At 37.4% G+C, this 18299-nt stretch overlaps 1 protein-coding gene across 1 annotated transcript in view; it reads right to left on the bottom strand.

The window, feature by feature from the left end:
- Positions 1-18299, bottom strand: part of LOC135211489 (uncharacterized) — a 995645-nt gene that overhangs the window by 113335 nt on the left and 864011 nt on the right. The window contains 12 exon segments of the mRNA XM_064244795.1: positions 109-168; positions 1068-1329; positions 1959-2112; positions 6323-6568; positions 8535-8732; positions 10587-10787; positions 11017-11978; positions 12251-12363; positions 12870-12883; positions 12886-12960; positions 13312-13485; positions 13920-14102. Of these exon segments, the coding sequence (XP_064100865.1) occupies positions 109-168; positions 1068-1329; positions 1959-2112; positions 6323-6568; positions 8535-8732; positions 10587-10787; positions 11017-11978; positions 12251-12363; positions 12870-12883; positions 12886-12960; positions 13312-13485; positions 13920-14102 (2642 nt within the window).

Genomic DNA, 18299 nt, shown 5'->3' with positions numbered 1-18299 from the left:
CAATTGTAATAATGCAATCATCAAACTGGATCCTTACATGAGTATCATTCTCTTGATTCAATCCAAAGCAGACGGGCTTTCCCTCCACTCCAGAACGTCCGATCGAACGCATCTTCGGTGGGTATCTCCCACCAAAGCGTATTTTCCTATGTCTACGCAGCGTGAGACCTGAATGAATATGACTGAGATGAATGAAGAGTTATCTTTTTTTCTTATGTATGCAGATTTAAGAAAACCCCAGAATAAAATGACTGAAATGCTTCCAACAAATTGAAGAGATGAATTCGATGTGACCATTTTTCTATGAACATACAAAGCGTATGTGAAACGCTCTTTCTTGAATGTAACTGAATGTAATTTCAGCCCTTCTAAATATACCTCACAAGTACAATTGTAATAATGTAATTCAGAACACGATCAAATCCAAAAGTGAGTTGCCCATTGTAAATTCCGTAAATACATTTAAACGTGTATGTGCGTGTGTACGTATTATATACAAAGTCTTTACATATACATTAATTATACAGAATATATATATCTTAATCTAATCAAAATAAATATACATATTATATATGTATATATTATTATACATACATACCTACCATATAAACATATATATATATATATTATATATATAATATATATAGATATATAAACATTATATATATTAATATATATATATATATATTATATATATATATAGATATATATTAGACATATTTAACATATATATTATATTATATATATATATATATATATGATATATATACATACAACCATATAAACCAATATAAATATATTATATCTATATATATATATATATATATAATATAATATATATATATATATATAAACATATTTAACTGTACCTAGGCACTGTCACGGAAACTATCACCAGAAAATTTTTTTGTTCTTTTAATTATGGATATCACTCAGTTCGTGGTCAAAATGAGATCATTATTGTTCTCAAATTTATTTATTCTGCAAGATAAGCGAAAAGACCAATACTATTATGTTTTAGTTCTTTTCGAGCCTCCAGCAAATGTCAATGAGATTGCTCCACTCACCAGCTGCGCTCCGGGTTCGAACTCGACCATCTCCTCAGTGATCTCTTGGTCGTTGTAAAAGGTCACGACATTGGGCTCGGTTTTCCTCCACAGACAGGTCCTGTTTCCGAAATTCTCTTCCTCGTCAGCACCGTCAGCCCCGCAGGAATTGGGAAACCTCAGTCCCTCCCAGTTGCCATCGACGCATTTCATGTCCCAGGTGTTCTTTTCGCCAATGTTGTTCGTGCTGCAACTGAACACGACTTTCGTGCCGTCAGGGAATCTGAGGTGAACAGGAACGGAAGAAGTTTTTTGTCTTGATAAAATAGTTCACAGAAATTGCGAATTTTACGTCATTTATGGTAGTATACAGAACTATCGTACACTGATAAATAGATAGATAGATATATCAACATAAATACAGACATATGAAAACACACAGACCTAAACAAACGGATATATTTTCTCGAAATATTCAAAAGTATCTAACCAAAGGACTTTTACAAGTTGGTAATGATTACTTCAGCTGTTCTCGGCCTCAATGAACTTCTTAATCATTCACCCTTGAGGACTCTTGGGGTGAATGGCATTTGAAGCCAGTTTTCGTCTTTTCTGACAACCAAATCGTACAGCCTAACCCCCCCCCCTTTTTTTTTTGGCTTACTTAGATGGCTCTCCAATCAAAATGCTCTATTCAGATTCTATTTTCATTTCTTGAAAAGGCCCCTCTTCCGACATTAAGCTCTCTGTCATTCGTTAATTGCAAATTTATCCATGCACTGCACTGAACTAACTTCTCATGTTTCGCGGCCTTCAATGTCTGTTAATCACTGAACATTGACCTCAGTTGGAAAAATGAGAGAGAGAGAGAGAGAGAGAGAGAGAGAGAGAGGAGAGAGAGAGTGCACTCACGTTTCATCCCCTTCTCCTTCGGCCAGGGTGTGTCCGTTCTTGAATATGGTGGCTCCGGGCACGGGAGTCGGAGGACGGCAGGGCTTCTTGTGAAGAGAATGGTCGACGATAGTAATATCTCCTCCTGGAGTCAAGTCACCGTCGTTATAGGATGCTGGAGGGGGTATAGGAGGGAGGCAATGCTCTCAGGGGGGGTAAGGAGGAGGTGCATCTATTTGGGACACTTACTAAAGCGTGCGAGCTTTGACGTCATCACTGGACAGAGGCAAGAAACTACTAACGGAGGAACACACGCATGCTTGTGCTCTAATCCCTATAATGGCCACTGGTAGATGTGGACAGGATGTCAACGAGAATAAATGACATTTCGTTCTTTTCGATCAAATATCAGAGCTGGGTTGAACAAATTGGCGAGTTATTTATTCAAAATTGTGGGGAAATCTCTAAGATAATATAAAAGATATTAGAGGTGGGGGTAAAAAAAAAATGTTTAAATCAATTTCACCATGAAAGGAAGTTCAATAAAAGTAGGAATACTAGAACAGGTATATTATGGTGAGAGCTGTTCAGGAGATCTATACAAGGAAAAGGTTACAGACAAATCTGAGGATTTGGAATTTATTAAGAGACAAAGTAAACTGATGAATTTTCTCATTGTCCTCCTTTCACACAAACACACGCACACATATACACATAAGCTGTCAATACACACAAACTGAAACACCAACGATGACAAGAGGTTTGTGCTTTATGTGTAATGTGCATCTCTTCTGCATTCACAAATTTCTCCCCAACCTGCAGACTGTATGTGTTCAAAAATTGAGTTACATAACGTGTGGCATTACATTTTCTCGTGTCCAAAGAATGAAAATCACACGCACGCGCACACAACCACAAACAAACACACACATATATGCATGTTTTTGTGAGTTTGTGTTTTGCACGCGCACTTGTGCGTGCGATTATAGATGATTCTTGAGTTCCTTTAGATCTTCTAAATTCCTTTCTTTAAAAATATTTTAGATGTTTTCCCAAATTTTGAAGTATTACTTTACATATTGGTATACTCCCGGCATAAGCCTTCTTGTCACATCGTATGCACAAGCGACTTACGTACATACATACATACGCATATTCACGTTATGCAGACAGATACAAAAGCTTTTATGCCATTTACGGCCAGTTTCAAAAAGCACAGACTATCATGCGCAGACAAAAATTAACATAAAAAAAATGGCAAATACCCTTATTGCAATACACAGCATTTTGAGAATTACATACAAGAATTTCATTTATATATAAAATGTGATACTTTGTCAGTAAAAACATTAACGAGAGAAGATCCAATAAAGATCATAAATACCAGGTCATGATGTCCTTACACGAGGATCAGAGAATTTTTTTTTTTAAACTGAATGTCATGATTAGACATTTCTTTTGCATTTTTATAGTCTTATCTCTAATTCTTTGTTATCGTGTCATTTTTATTTAAACGTAATGAAAACAAGTAAGCAAAGGGCAATATTTTCCAGACAGCGCTGCACAATGACAGAACAATGTTATAAGCATAATACCAATTACACACAGACTCAGACACAAATATATATATATATATATATATATATATATATATATATGTATACATATATTATATATACATATATATATATATATATATGTATATATATATATATGCATACATACATATGTGTACATATACATATATATGTATATACTATATGTATATATATACATACATTTATATACATACATACATACATATATATATATATATATATATATATATATATATATATATATATATATGCAGAAAGTCAGCACAGAATACAAACTCATAAAGCAACAAGCCATTCACAAACTGAGGCAGCCAAATTCATTTCACCATGATGGGTCACTACTGGTCCGCCATACAATATCCCCAAAACACTTCGTCTCCTCCTAAAAAAACCTGATTTGTGTAGCCATGCATCCAAGAGGCTCTTGTACTGTACTAAGAAGACAGATGCCACTGGTTGTAATAAAATAAATGTACAAGACTGATTCTTGTGCTTCCCGCTTCTATGCAAGTATTTTTAATTTGAAAATCATTTTTCCTCCACAAATTTACTTTAAATTGCCGTATCTTAGGTCCTCCCGCAGCTTGGGAGAACGGTAGCGAAGACGAATAAATATGGAGAAAACAGAACCTTTTCAAAATGGGTGTGCCCAGGAACTGTTCCCTCATAACCTAATATGGCTCCCCTCTTTACTTACCGATATTAAACTAGCTATGCAGACTGCGGTTACAGTAACCAATTTGTCTTTCCCGATCATAGGAGCCTGGTAGACCCTGTGGTAGGGGTGTAACTACCACCGTAGGTTCACGTGTCGTAAAAGGCGACTAAAAGGAAGCTGCGCATTGCAGTATTACTTTTATTTTTTTTTTTTTTTTTTTTGGTGTCAAAGGCTAGGCTCAACGCACTAATTGTGGAAAACTGCTGTTCTGCAGGTGGACTTTTATGTCAAAGGCGAGGCCCACGCCAATACCCTGGGTAGGGGTGTAACTACCACCGTAGGTTCTACGTGTCGTAAAAGGCGACTAAAAGGACAGCTGCTGCCTTGCAGTCTTACTTTTAGTCAAAGAGTCAAAGGGTAGGCTCACAGCCAATAATTGTGGAAACTGCTGTCTTGCAGGTGAACTTTTTAGTCAAAGGCTAGGCTCACCGCCAATAATGTGGAAACTGCTGTCTTGCAGGTTGAACTTTTAGTTCAAAAGGCTTAGGCCTCACCGCCGCAATAATTGTAGGAAAAAACTGCTGTCTTGCAGGTGGACATTTTAGTGAAAGGCTAGGCTCACCGCCAATAACTGTGGAAACTGCTGTCTTGCAGGTGGATTTTTTAGTCAAAGGCTTAGCTCACCATCAATAATTGTGGAAACTGCTGTCTTGCAGGTGGACTTTTTAGTCAAAGGCTAGGCCCACCATCAATAATTGTGGAAACTGCTGTCTGGCAGGTGGACATTTTAGTCAAAGGGTAGGCTCACTGCCAATAACTGTGGAAACTGCTGTCTTGCAGGTGGACTTTTTAGTCAAAGGCGAGGCCCACCGCCAATAACTGTGGTTGATGGCAGCAAGGGCATGCGGTGGTAAAAACCCCTTTGCCAAACAATAAACCATGTCTGATGTTGGTGGAGGATGATGCCTTCGATAGAAGGCAGTGGAGAAAGCGCATCAGGCAACTGACCCCTTAATTAATGTGGGGATAATTCACAAATAAACTTAGGCATGATGCATATAGTACAGTAGTAGGCTTTTAGACTGCCACTCTTTACCTCCAGTCATAAAGTTAAGGTTCTACAAAATGATTACAGTAATAATAATTTCTTTGCAACACGCAAGCTCATTTGTCCCCTCGAGGCCATTTCAGTCGCTAACTTATTGCTCTTATCGTAAAGTAAAAAAAAACTTTGTACTCTTACTAGTGTTTGTTGAATTGAATTGAATATAGAATTTATACCAAAGGTCAAACACTATAGTAGATTCACGTCAACCGTGCATTTGATGTCTAGGCCAGTCCCTTACGACGCTCCTCATTGGCTGTTGACTATAGGACTTACAAGGACATTCAGCGCTGTAACGGAAATTGACAGTAAAAGCTTTGAAAGGTGTAACAGGAGGAAAACCTCGCAGTTGCACTCTGAATCAAATGTTAGAAGAGGGTGGTGAGTAAGATGGAAGAAAAGAATATGAAAGGACGTACAGTAAAATGAATGAAAGGGGGTTGTGGCTAGGGGCCGAAGGCACTCTGAAAAGAACCTTAAGTAATGCCGGTGCACTGACGGCACTAGCCCCTTACGGGGACTAATGTTTGTTGTTGGGACCACACATGAGAAATCGTAAATAATGTAGTACAAAGTATACTTGAGTTTCATGACGTTGCTCTTGGCACATCGACGACAGCTGAATTGAAACCAACCACACAGGAGGACCCGAAACGTGACTTGACCATCATGCTGAAAATTTGGCTTACCTTTGAAAAGCAGCACAACGAAGCGCAACATTTATTTAATACTATAATATTAAGGTAATTTTCTTTGTACTGAAATAACATCTGTCACTTCGCAGCATGTTTTAATGACATGACGTGTATTTTACAGACTCGGGCTCTGAGTAATTTATTATTTGCCTTGGTTAGTGATTTACTATCATCGGGACGGGTTGCCCTTTGAAGCTCGACATCAAACAGAGCTTTTCCAATGAAGTTGCGTTGATAATTAATCATCTGCACTTCCTTGTATGAATAATTGTTTGGCAGGTTATTTCTTCCTGAGTAGACCTTATGAAGAAAAAAAAAAAAAATCTTACCGTTGCTTCCTCCTCGTTTGACCGGCGCTGGTTCGCTGTTGTTAATGATGTCGGTGGCTTGACCAGGGACAACGCAAGCTGGGGGCGCAGGTCTGAGGACGCCCAAGTAGCAGGAGACTTCGGTCACGTTGAGGAACCATCCTTCGTCACACGTGTAATCCACCTTAGCTCCATGAATGATCGTCAGACCTTTCTTGTAGCCAAACGTATACTTACCGTGATTCAATTCAGGCAATACACAAGGATCTGGTGGTTTGAACAACAGATGCGACAGTGATAACATTTTCATCTGGATTTGTTTTACCATCACAATTAATTCCCAACCTACTGAAAGTATGAGAGGGAAATTCGTGAACTTCAGTGACTCCTGTAACCTTATAATTTCAATTTAATCTATGAAATCTGTACTCTAACCCCTTTCACTGTTTTGAGTATCTGTGACTACTGACTAATTATATTACCAAGGAACTCACTTGAATCTCCTGTACTCTAACTTTTCTGATTTCCTTAATATTAAATCCGTCACACAGCATCTTATGAATGCACTATTGGGCTGATTAAATAATTTGCCAGTCTGCGGAAACATAACATCTGCAGCTATTTTGAAAAGGGTGCTAAGAAAATTGCAACGTGTCTAAGACTTAGAATGCCTATGAAAATACAAACTAGGTCTAAGAAAATACTGCTCTGATAAGAGATACTCTCTGGCTAAGTAAACAATACCTATACAAAGGAAATGTTTGCATACATAGTAAAATTAATGTACAAAAAATTGAATTTATAACCGATATATGGATATTACTATTTTAGACAGTGCTATGTAACCACCCCTTGTAAAAAAAAGTGGTTTCTTATTTCAGTGGAAATTCATCGCATGCTACTACAAGCAAAAGCAAAAGGGCAGTGTGTGTGCAAGGGAAAGTTAAGGGGCTTTCGAAAGGATGCTCAGGGAATGGTCAGGAAGATGCGGGAACTAAGTCAAAAATGGGGTACAGTTACCAACACTAACACGACATTGCTGGAACACACGAAAATGTGTCACAAAGCATCCCCTCCATGCCAAGAGTACAGCTAAGATACGGGTACAGACATGGCAAGGAACAAAACATTTTTTTGGCGTCGAGAATTCTAAAGAGCTCGTTATTTTTTTTCTCCTAGTACTCCGGTGCACAGACAACGAGATTCCTTTTGCCTCCGTCCACACAGTCTTTCACAAACAGCAAATGTTTATAAATGTCCACGCTATCCCGCCAGTAAGTTTTATTATATAATTCCATTCAAGTAAAAGAAAACATATGATCATATTTATTCCTCACTATAATATTCTTTCCAAACACTCTTTCGTGAAAATGTCTCTTACTCTCACAAGTACACCATAATCTTAACAAGCAGTTTACTATGTGACACCTCAGTCACTATGGACAATAAACAACCCACTCTTCTCGGGTGCCAGCATCAGTGCCACAACTCTATTTAGGTCTACAACATCTGGCTTCCAACTAACATCGAGCCAAGACACTATTTTTCTCATCACTAAAGACCTGAAACCCTTTGGATAATGTATGGAAGTCTTTGATCGAAGAGTGAGCTTTCCAGACGGGAAACATCTTTGAAATAATTTATTACAGTCTATTTTTGCTGTGCAAAGAGACCCATTTTCTTTGTTTTTTGTTATGGCTTTCAACTGACTTGAATTCCTGGAATGAAAATTTTGAGCATATTTTCGCTGTACTTCAATGATCTTTTTTTCTTTAGTTACAATCAAATTGCAAGCAAACGTTACGGGGAGGAGCATCAGTTTAGTAAGCCATCATTTTAAATAAAGGAAATTTTGTCGGTCCCCTACTGGAACATTTTCTTTATACCCCAACGCCACTCTTCCAGTTAACAAAAAAGGAAACCATTCGCATCACTGGTCTCTTACCAAACAATTAATAACAGAAAATATAATAAAGATATAAATTTTAGACTGTGATAGCTTCAGTCAACAAAGTTACATTAATTTCATTATTAATTTATGTAACAGACTATAAGACTTAAAATATCAAAGTTCTTGTCAATCTTTGTTGATGTATATCTGAATATAGCCTCTAAAAGCTGATAATTTCAGTGTCTACGTGGGCCTCCTAATTTGACCAAAAGGTCCTTCATACTTCACTTTTCGATGATGCCTTCCAACATTACCCAGCTCCTTGATGGTTTTTTTACTCACCTGGTTGGCATTCCGGATTCTTGCCAGTGACTGCCCAGGCTCCGTACCAGCATCTCATAGTCTCAGAGCCAAGGACGTTGTACCCACTTTGACAGGAGAACTTGACCACTTCGCCATGACTAACGATAGCTTTCTCGGCTATAGGAGCTCCGTTGAATTCGAACTGGCCATGGGAAGCTTCAGGTACCGAACAGGGCACTGTTCACCAGGGCCCATCGGATGGAGAGGGGCATAATTTATAACCAGCACCCACCAGGTGAAGAGGGAGGGGGGGCATTACGCTACAACCAAAGCCATGGATGAAAAGGGTCACAAAAAATGACAGGGTGGGCTTGAGGGTCGTCATGCACAGATGAGATCACGGATGGTAAGGAATAAATGTATCGTGGATGAATTCATAACCATGAGAATCATTTTGAATTTTGAATCGCAATAAAGAGAACTGGCCCAATCCGGTTTAGGGTAACTATGCTTAAGTAATAAATTTAAGAGTCTTTTTTGCTATAAACAAGCCTTACTGGACAAAGAAATTCAGAATAAAATGTTAAGACTTCATTTAGTTCTGCTACAACTCGAGTTTTACTTTTACGTCCCATGACATTGCATTTCTGACCAACATGATACGTAGCGTATAAGATCAAGCATGTCACTGCGGTTAATACCGACTCTTCAATGAAAGTTACTGAGGAAATTTCAGAGTTGAACCCCTTTGTGACATTTAGGTCCCTTATCCCTAAGTGGATTTTACCAACAGTTCACTAGAGTTACCAAAGAAGTAATTTGACAGATTGTTCAAGTACGCCTTCTTTTGATGTCTACGTCTCCTGGAACCATTTTTCTCTTCATACTTACTCTACCGTAAAAACAAATAAATGATGTTGATCATGTAGGAATTGTGACGGTATTTTTCTTTGTTGTCTTTCTATTATGAGGCGAAATTCAAGAGAGTCGTTTACCATTATCTAAGGAAAGTTTTTTTTATTTATCAGTGTGAAAATAAACTGAACATTAATACTTTATTTAGGTCAAACTATCTTTCGGGACAAGTCAAACTTTTCAATCGAATTGCAGGAATTCATCCCAAAAGGTGAATGAACTGTAAAGAAAGGATTCCTAAGTGTCCCTCTACACTGACCCCAACAGAACAAGAGGACAGCTTACGACAACACGTCCCTACTTAGGAAAAAAGGAAACACGAATGAGAAATGAATATCAAGTACTATTTAGAATCCCAGCCCACCTCACGCTGGCTCGCATGATGCACAATAGGAAGGTTTTGGTCAATCTGTCCAGTGGGTATGGCTGGATTCAAGCTGCATGTTTGGGAGAAGAGGAGAGAAGCAAGGAAGGGACACAGGTTGGCAGCATGACTTTTGATATATTTACAAATAACAGTCTCATATGCTCAGCACAGCATTTGTTAAACTTTTTGTTCTTTGCTCGTACTCGCTCAAAGCTGATCTACAAAACTTTAGTTATATTATACATCAAGAACATGACGCTTTTCTCCTACTGCGCTGTCAATGAAATAACAGAACTATGGCAAGATAAACACCATGACTCCCTATCCTCGCAAGATATAATGCCTATCATAGTGTACTCCACGAAAAAATAAATCCAATACTTACCTATTTGAATTTTATTAGGAAAAATAAAAAGTGATGACCAAATGGCTAATAGCTGATTTTGGCTAATAGCTGATTTTCTCATCTCTAAAACAACGCAGCTTTCACAATTCACTGATACTTTTAACGGCTAAACTCAAAGTCAAAATAACTATTGTTCTGCTGGTGCTTATCCTTTTACTTAAGGGGGCTTCTCCAGTTACGAGATGACGACAACTTTTTGGACCATAATCCTAACATCCAAGACAAAGAAGCAGCAGCAGCAGCGGCAGCAATAGCAGCGGCAGCAGCAGCAGCACTCATGTAACACTACGTTTTGAGGGACACAGCCTTGCATCCCACATCACTTCTATACACCACCTTCTCATATTGACTGGGAAGGCATGTTTTACGGCAGAGAATATTAGAATAAAGTTATCAGACTTACGTGTGATGCATTCTGGTTTCATGGGCTTCCATTTACCCTTGGCGCATTTCGCCGTTCTGTTGCCAATGTTGAGGCCGTATCCATGGAGGCAGGTCACTTTCACTCGGGCTCCCGCGGAGTAAGTGTAGTTGTCGTCCCGACCAGGTCTGAGGACCTCAACTCGTAGGTACTGTTCTATGGGGATGTCGGAGCAATGGGGTACTGGAAGTGGAGGAAAAATGAATTAGACCTAGGCATTTCTGCATCCTCAAATTTGTGAAAAACCAAATGAAAAATAAATTATCCTTCTACCTGGCATGTTTGGTCTTGTTTCGTTGTGAACATACTAATGTTCCGTTGTTACTTAACTAGTACTATATGCGCAAAATATGCTGCAAACAACCTAATATCTGGAAATGTAGAAAAAATTGCTGAGTTACGGTATACACACCATTCTTTCCCTTCTTTTTCCACTTGTTTCTCCTTTTGTGCTTTTTATCCTTTTTCTCTTTCTTCTTTTCGTCAATGGCATTTCTTGGTACCCTTTTCAATGAAGGCCATCTTCCCGACTTTTCAAATTCATGGGGACTATTTTCTATACGAAGGAGTCGGTAGAAATCAACAAGCGGTCCTCTCAGTCTCTTGCTAAGATTGAGGGCGTTCTTATTTGCATTCGAGAGGTGATCATGACGTCCCCTGTCCACAGGATGACGCAAATCGGGAGGAATCTCCGCAATGGGTGCTGATGTACTGTGGTCTTCAGTTACGGCATCAGAGGAATGCAATGCAGGAGGAGGGGGCGGAGAAGAAGAAGAAGAAGAAGAATGGAAGGGCGAAGAAGGAGAAGAAGAATGGAAGGGCGAAGAAGGAGAAGAAGAAGAATGCGAGGAAGTCGAAGACGAATCAGTGGGTGGTAGAATCTTACGGATATGCAGGGACTGGGAAATAAAAGATGTAGCTTCGGGCTTCAGGGTTTGTGAACTGGCAGTACCAACAGTTGCAGTGGTTCTTGTGCTTGTGGTAGAGGAAGGAATCATAGACCAACCGATGGGCCTCTCGTTTTCGTTGATGATTTCATCCTCGAGTTCCTCATCAGTCAGTGTTTCGTCTTTTTCTTCAGCCACCGCTTCTGCCATTTCATCTTCCTCCTCGTCGTCACCATCAGTGTCCTCAGTACCAGGGGAGCCATGTTCTCCTAGGTCTTCAGTCACGTCTTCCACAGCACCGCTACCACCACTACTACTGCTACTGCTACTACTACTACTAATACTACTACTGATACTGATACTGCTGCTGTTACTGCTGATGGGCAACGGGTACTCCAGCGTCGTTTGGTTTATTCCTTCTTCATATTCAGAGATGTTCACAGATCTCTTTATCCAGTGGATTCTAGGATGGAGGTCTGGTTCACACCTAACAACAGAAAACAGAAATGATCTAAACAGGCGCAATGACATTACTATAACAATTTTTATAGCTACTAATATTTCACATCCGATTGCAGTGAAGATTAAGTCAGTAAACATAAGGTCCTAGAACTCTCTACTCTCTCTCTCTCTCTCTCTCTCTCTCTCTCTCCTCTCTCTCTCTCGTTGCTGTCTTACAACACTTTGTTACATAGTCCTGCAGAGCTCTTGAAAATCAATATTCATCCCTAGGACTTTGAAGAATATGAAATCAGTTACCTTGGTAACTCATTCGGACTCCATCTGCCAGCAACACAGGTGGCGCCAGGTGGTCCAGAAACAATCAAGAAACCTTTATTGCAGGCGAATCTAATCTGGCGATTGTTGCGGACCTAAACGAGAAGATTTACTACTGGCGTTAGTCCACACGAATAGTTAAAGGAGGTTGTATATTGAAAGGAATTAAAGTCCAAAGGTGAACAAACGAGACGAGTGGTCAAAGACTGCACATAATTAGTTGATAAAGGTCCATATTAGTTGACAATTTCAAGTCTACAATTTTTAACTAGGGAAGAGTTATAAAAAGGAATAACTAATCAAAGAAAATTAGAAAAAGTTTTTGACTGAGGTATAATTATTTCTAATCATTGACTTAAACTCATAAATTGAAGTTGAATGTTACCTTATATATCAATTTCCAAAAGATACAAGGTGTTAGATACTGACAGAATTGTTCGAATGGGGAAACAGAATGTTATTTTCATATTATCTAACTGGAATATATTTCAAACTATTATCTAACACTGAACGAGTTGCAAGACTTCAGCGTCTCAACTCTTATCAGTTAATATAACTAATCTTTACTTTCAATGAATGTATTAATATATATCAAACTCACCCTCTTCACGTATGACGATAGTCATACATGCCCATATTCCCCACAAGTAAAACACGTCCATTTGGAAGCTCTCCCGGAAACGGACAATACACTGAAAAAGTTGGAAAGAGAAAGCAATTTGAAAGCATGAATAAGGAGAGAGAAGTTTTTTTGGCAACAACGGAATGGATTAGGAGGTAACAGCTCTAGGAAATACCAGGCGGCAAAACAATCTTCTCAGAGAATAACACAGAGATGACCACATTTGGATATACAGAGAAAAAAACTTGAGAAAAATATTTCTCTTCTATAGCAGTTGTATTCTACTTGGTCTGGAAAGTAATCAAAGAGAAGGTGGCAATGTCCTTTTGCGAAAACCTTCATGTCCAAAGTCGATCACTTTTATTACTTGGCACCTAATAGTTCAAAAGCCAGTCGATCAACCAGACCTCAATAGACCCACCTTCTCTGCACTTAGGCGTCGTTCCGGTCCAGTTTCCATATTCACATTCGGTGGTCGTCGGACCTTCCAGTTTGTATCCGTCTTTGCATCTGTACCTGGCTCTCATGCCGTGGTCTGTCCTGGGCGCTATGACCATTCCATGGCGAGGACGCCTAGGAAGTTTCTTGCAACGGGCTGCGTTCACAAATTTGAAAGGAAACGATAACGTAATCTAACTTCGGGCCCAAGTGTGAGACAGAGAGTAAATTCGCTGATCTATAAGTATCCATTAAAATGATGTGCAGCAGAGTATTAGAAACTTTGAGAAGTGCAGGGAGAAAAGACTATTTTTCAAGCGAAAGAATGAAGATGATTTATTTATCTACTCCCGAAGTGAAAATATAGTTTAAATTTTAACTTCTCGTTAGCTAATATTTAAATGACACAAGTTAGCATCACAGCTCAAAAACGCGATAAAGAAAAAACAAATATACGATGAAGAATTGTAATTACATTTCCTGACATTTCAAGCGTATGCTCATTTACAATTTGTTAATTTGGGGTGGCGTCTTACAACTATGAACAAACGAACATAGGCATACACACAAGCTCGCGCACGCAGAACTTACCAGCCTGGCATCTGGGATAATGGGTCCAGGTGCCGTTGTAACAAATGGAGGGCGCCAGGCTGTAGGTCAATTCGTACTTTTCATTGCACTGGACGTCTATGACGGTCCCGTGAGGAACCTGAGCACCCGTTCGTGTCTTGTTCTTTATGACTCCGTATTCGATGCTTGGGACGATACACGGAGCTGCACACAGGTGGGGAGGGGATTAAATCAAGAATGAATTAATCTGACAACCTTTTTCATAAAGTTGCATAGGCTCACTCCAGCGGTGAGGGAAATCTTTCGCCAAGGGAGGAGGAGGAAAAATGCTGGAGATCATTATTATGGGAATTTTGAATGGACGATGAATATTTTTCCAAGTCCCTCATAACTCGTTTTTATGAATTTTTTTTTTATCAATTTTTGACGTAATTCCAACTGAGTAAATGAACAGAGGGAAAATCTGAAAAATAATTAAAAGAAAAGTGCAGTGCAGAAAAGTCATAGGTTATCACTACAATATATATATATATATATATATATATATATATATATATATATATATATATATATATATACACACACACACACACACACACACACATATATATATATATATATATAATATATATATATATATAATATATAATATATGTTACCGTTAATGTTCAAAACTCGTTAATGTCAACATTACCTACTTAACATCAACAATAACTGGATCATGTCGCAAGAGTTCGAAGGAAAAGGGTATTTTAAACTTTAACCAGCTGGTGTTGATAGTAACTGGTAGAGGACTGTTAATGTAAGAAAAATAAACATAGCAAGCCTCCAGTGCAAATTCATTCTCTTTCCATTATAGGCCCACATTAATGTCGACGTTGCTCCTGTAAGCGAGGATGTCAGCACAGGGTAATAATAAAAAAAAAAATTCTACAGTATTTTGCTGAAGGAAGATGCAAAATCACACTGTGCATCGATATCAAAAGAAAAATATCTTACTCTGATAGTAGATGTTAAAGTTAAACGTATCAAATCTACAGCTAAGGAGGAATCCTCCCACGACTACAGACTTGTGAAGCGGTATGATGCGCTTTCTATTCAAGGAACTGAAAAATGAATCAAACCTCTTACTATTGAAAATGAAACGGTGAAGCTTTATGTTCCTACTGATGAACTATTTGACATAATGTACTCCAGTCATGTTTCAATTGGTCACGGAGGTAGACAGGATGATAAGAAAACTAAGTAAGCGATAAAACAACATAACTCAGTTTCAAATCAAGGTTTTTTTTGAATTTATGTGATTCATGTGAAAAAAAATAAAAAAGTGAAAAAAGGGAATAGTAGTGAAGTCGATGACTTTTTTCTCATTTAACAGTAGATGTCAAGTTGACCCCATTGATTTCCAGTCAAAGCCAGATGGGAATTACAAATATCTTTTGGCGTACCAGGATCACCTTACCAAATTGGTTGTGCTGAAACCACTCGCTTCAAAGCGAGCAGAAGAAGTAGCGTATAACATACTGGATATCTTTCTTTGACTAGGAGCACCTATGATTTTACAATGCGACAATGGACGTGAATTCAGTAATGCCAAAATAGAAAACCTGAAATCTATGTGGCCCGAATTGAAAATAGTTCACGGTAAGCCCGGACATAGTCAGAGTCAAGGAAGCGTTGAAAGGGCAAATCAGGACATTGAGAATATGTTGGCAACATGGATGACCGACAATGATACCAATAAGTGGAGTGAAGGAGCGCGATTTGTGCAATTTATGAAGAACAAGGCTTTTCACAGCGGTTTACAAAGAAGTCCCTACGAGTACGGACTATTGTCATCGTGCATATCTCTGGAAATTCTTCAAGACGTTAGCAACGAAGAAAATCTTCATGTGGTGTTTGATTCCCAGGATATACCAGAAAATTATCATCAAACTGATAGAGAACCGGAAATAGAACATCAAAAGTTAAATGAAGAATTAATGTGCATTGTATATTCACAGCAAACTACTGGTACTCACAAGTGCTCAGGATGTAATATGATGGTTCATATATGTGGAAAACCTCAGGGCGAGGATGAAGGATATGGTCAAAAATGACTTTGCCGTATATGTAATCGGAATCAAAACCGATGATGGGTTTTATAGATTAGAAACAAAAAGTGGAATTCTTAAACAGCTATCTATATAGCCGATCACAGTTCAGTATCTGCAACGAAAAATTTATTGACAAAGAAGACGTCCCAGAAGATGAAATACCCGTAAGACAAGCTGAAAATTCTAAATCTAGAAGGAATGCCAAAGGGTTCCAGAAATGTGAATGTAGATCAAAATGCGTGACTCGAATGTGTGCTTGTGTCGTAAAAATAACATACTGTGTAACTCTTAAGTGCCACCAGTCGCTTGGCTGCAATAACAAATGATTTCTTATATTGTATCCTTGACTATTAAATAGAAAGTTTTAACCAGTAAAATTTATTGGCTAAATTCATTTTAACTGCAAAAATAAATGATCTCCTTAATTGTATCCTTGACTCTTGGTTATAAAATTATAATTAGAAAAATAAATTTAACTCTTCTATTTTATCCTTATATTTTAAGTAGAAACTCTTAATTAGTAAAATTGATTTTTGGTATTCATTTTAACTGCAACAACATATGATCCCTTATATTTCGTCATTAACTAGTTAAGGTTTAGTGGGAAATTTTTGTGTATTGAAGTTAGATTTAAGCTTTACCGAGTGAATATTAATTAATATAAAAATTCTCTAGTTACTTTACGCATTAACTAGCTGAAGTACACAAACCATTTCAATTTACCTACATTAACTAAAAGATGCAGTTAATTTAGGCATTAACTAGGTAATCTGCAGATTCACTGAAATGTGGACATTAACGGTAACATATATATATATATATATATATATATCTATATATATATATAGATATAATATATATGTGTGTGTGTGTGTGTGTGTGTGTGTGTGTGTGTGTGCTTAATAGACAGACAAATAGGTAGAGAGATAAAAATCATTTGTATCACCCAAATGACAAAATCTACAGCTGAAAAATTATTGAATAAAAAAGAAGCCATTCTGAAAAAACTCCACAGTAGGTAATTATTTATAAAAAAAAGAGAATAAACCATTAAATTATATTAAGAGAAACACTGCATCAAATATATAATAATAAAATGGTACGTAAGGGACATATCAAAAAGAGAATGTGAGGGAATAATATTCTCTGGAAGATGTGCGCAATTCCTGAAAACATTGACAGCATTCGAGTGGACATGATATTGGGGATCTGGTTGTGACTTATGTACAGCATTCAGTCATGGCTTCTGGTAAGGGGGGCGGGGTGGGGGGGGGGGGAGAACTACACTGATCTGGACTAACGATGGAGTTGTGGGGAGGGGGGGGGACACACAATATCCATAATGCAAATGTCAAAAGTACAGCCGAGAACTAAGCATTTCTGAAAACAACATAACGTTTTTGATAAAAAAAAATCTAAAACGGGTGTTGGTACAACTGAAAGGCTCTAAAATCCTTTATGGAGCTGTACATTTTTTACGACAATTAAAGCAATTTTCTTCCCTTAAATAAGATGTACAATATCTAAATTTATTTTAAGGTAGACTGATTTTGATCAAAACCTCTGGAAACAATTCTTCTTTTAAAATGCAGGTTTTTAGGGACAGAAAGTTGATTTTTGTGAACATTAAGTGAATCATTTTACTTCTGTTAGAATAAAATCAACTTACTGCTCCATCAGTTTGAAAGATATGGACGAATTTCATAAACCTTCGATAAAAGGATTCAATTTTTTTCTTTCTTGAAACCAATGAATTATATGCAATTCTTAATAGTTATATATATATATATATATATATATATATATATCTATCTATATATTATATATATATATATATATATATATATATATATATATATATATATATATATATATATTATATATATATATATATATATATATTATTCTTATCTTTATTAGGGAAGAAGGTGGCTCTTATTTTCTGATCAGTTCTTCAGTGACGTAAAGGTAAAATACACTTTTGATTGTAAAAAAAGTAATTAAAATATAAGAGAAAAAGAAAGGACGAACTGTATGAAAATGCAAATGATTTCATTAATAACGCCATGAAAAATAAGTGCAAAAACAATTGCAGCATGAAGAAAAAAATGAAAAGTTATCATTGATTTTTAAAGTGACTTAAGACTTGAAAGAAAAATGGAAAAATCCTTAAAGTTACTGGTGCAATCATTCACTAAAATGGTGCGTTATTGGAGAATAATTGTAAGCCACATTGCATGAAGAACTCCAAATAAATAAATAAATAAATAAATAAATAAAATAAAAAAGGATAATATATCTACAG

This window comes from Macrobrachium nipponense, chromosome 4 (genome assembly GCF_015104395.2).
Source record: "Macrobrachium nipponense isolate FS-2020 chromosome 4, ASM1510439v2, whole genome shotgun sequence".
Lineage (NCBI taxonomy): Eukaryota > Metazoa > Arthropoda > Malacostraca > Decapoda > Palaemonidae > Macrobrachium > Macrobrachium nipponense.
The sequence above is the reverse complement of the archived record's forward strand: the minus strand, read 5'-3'. Positions and strand labels throughout refer to the sequence as shown.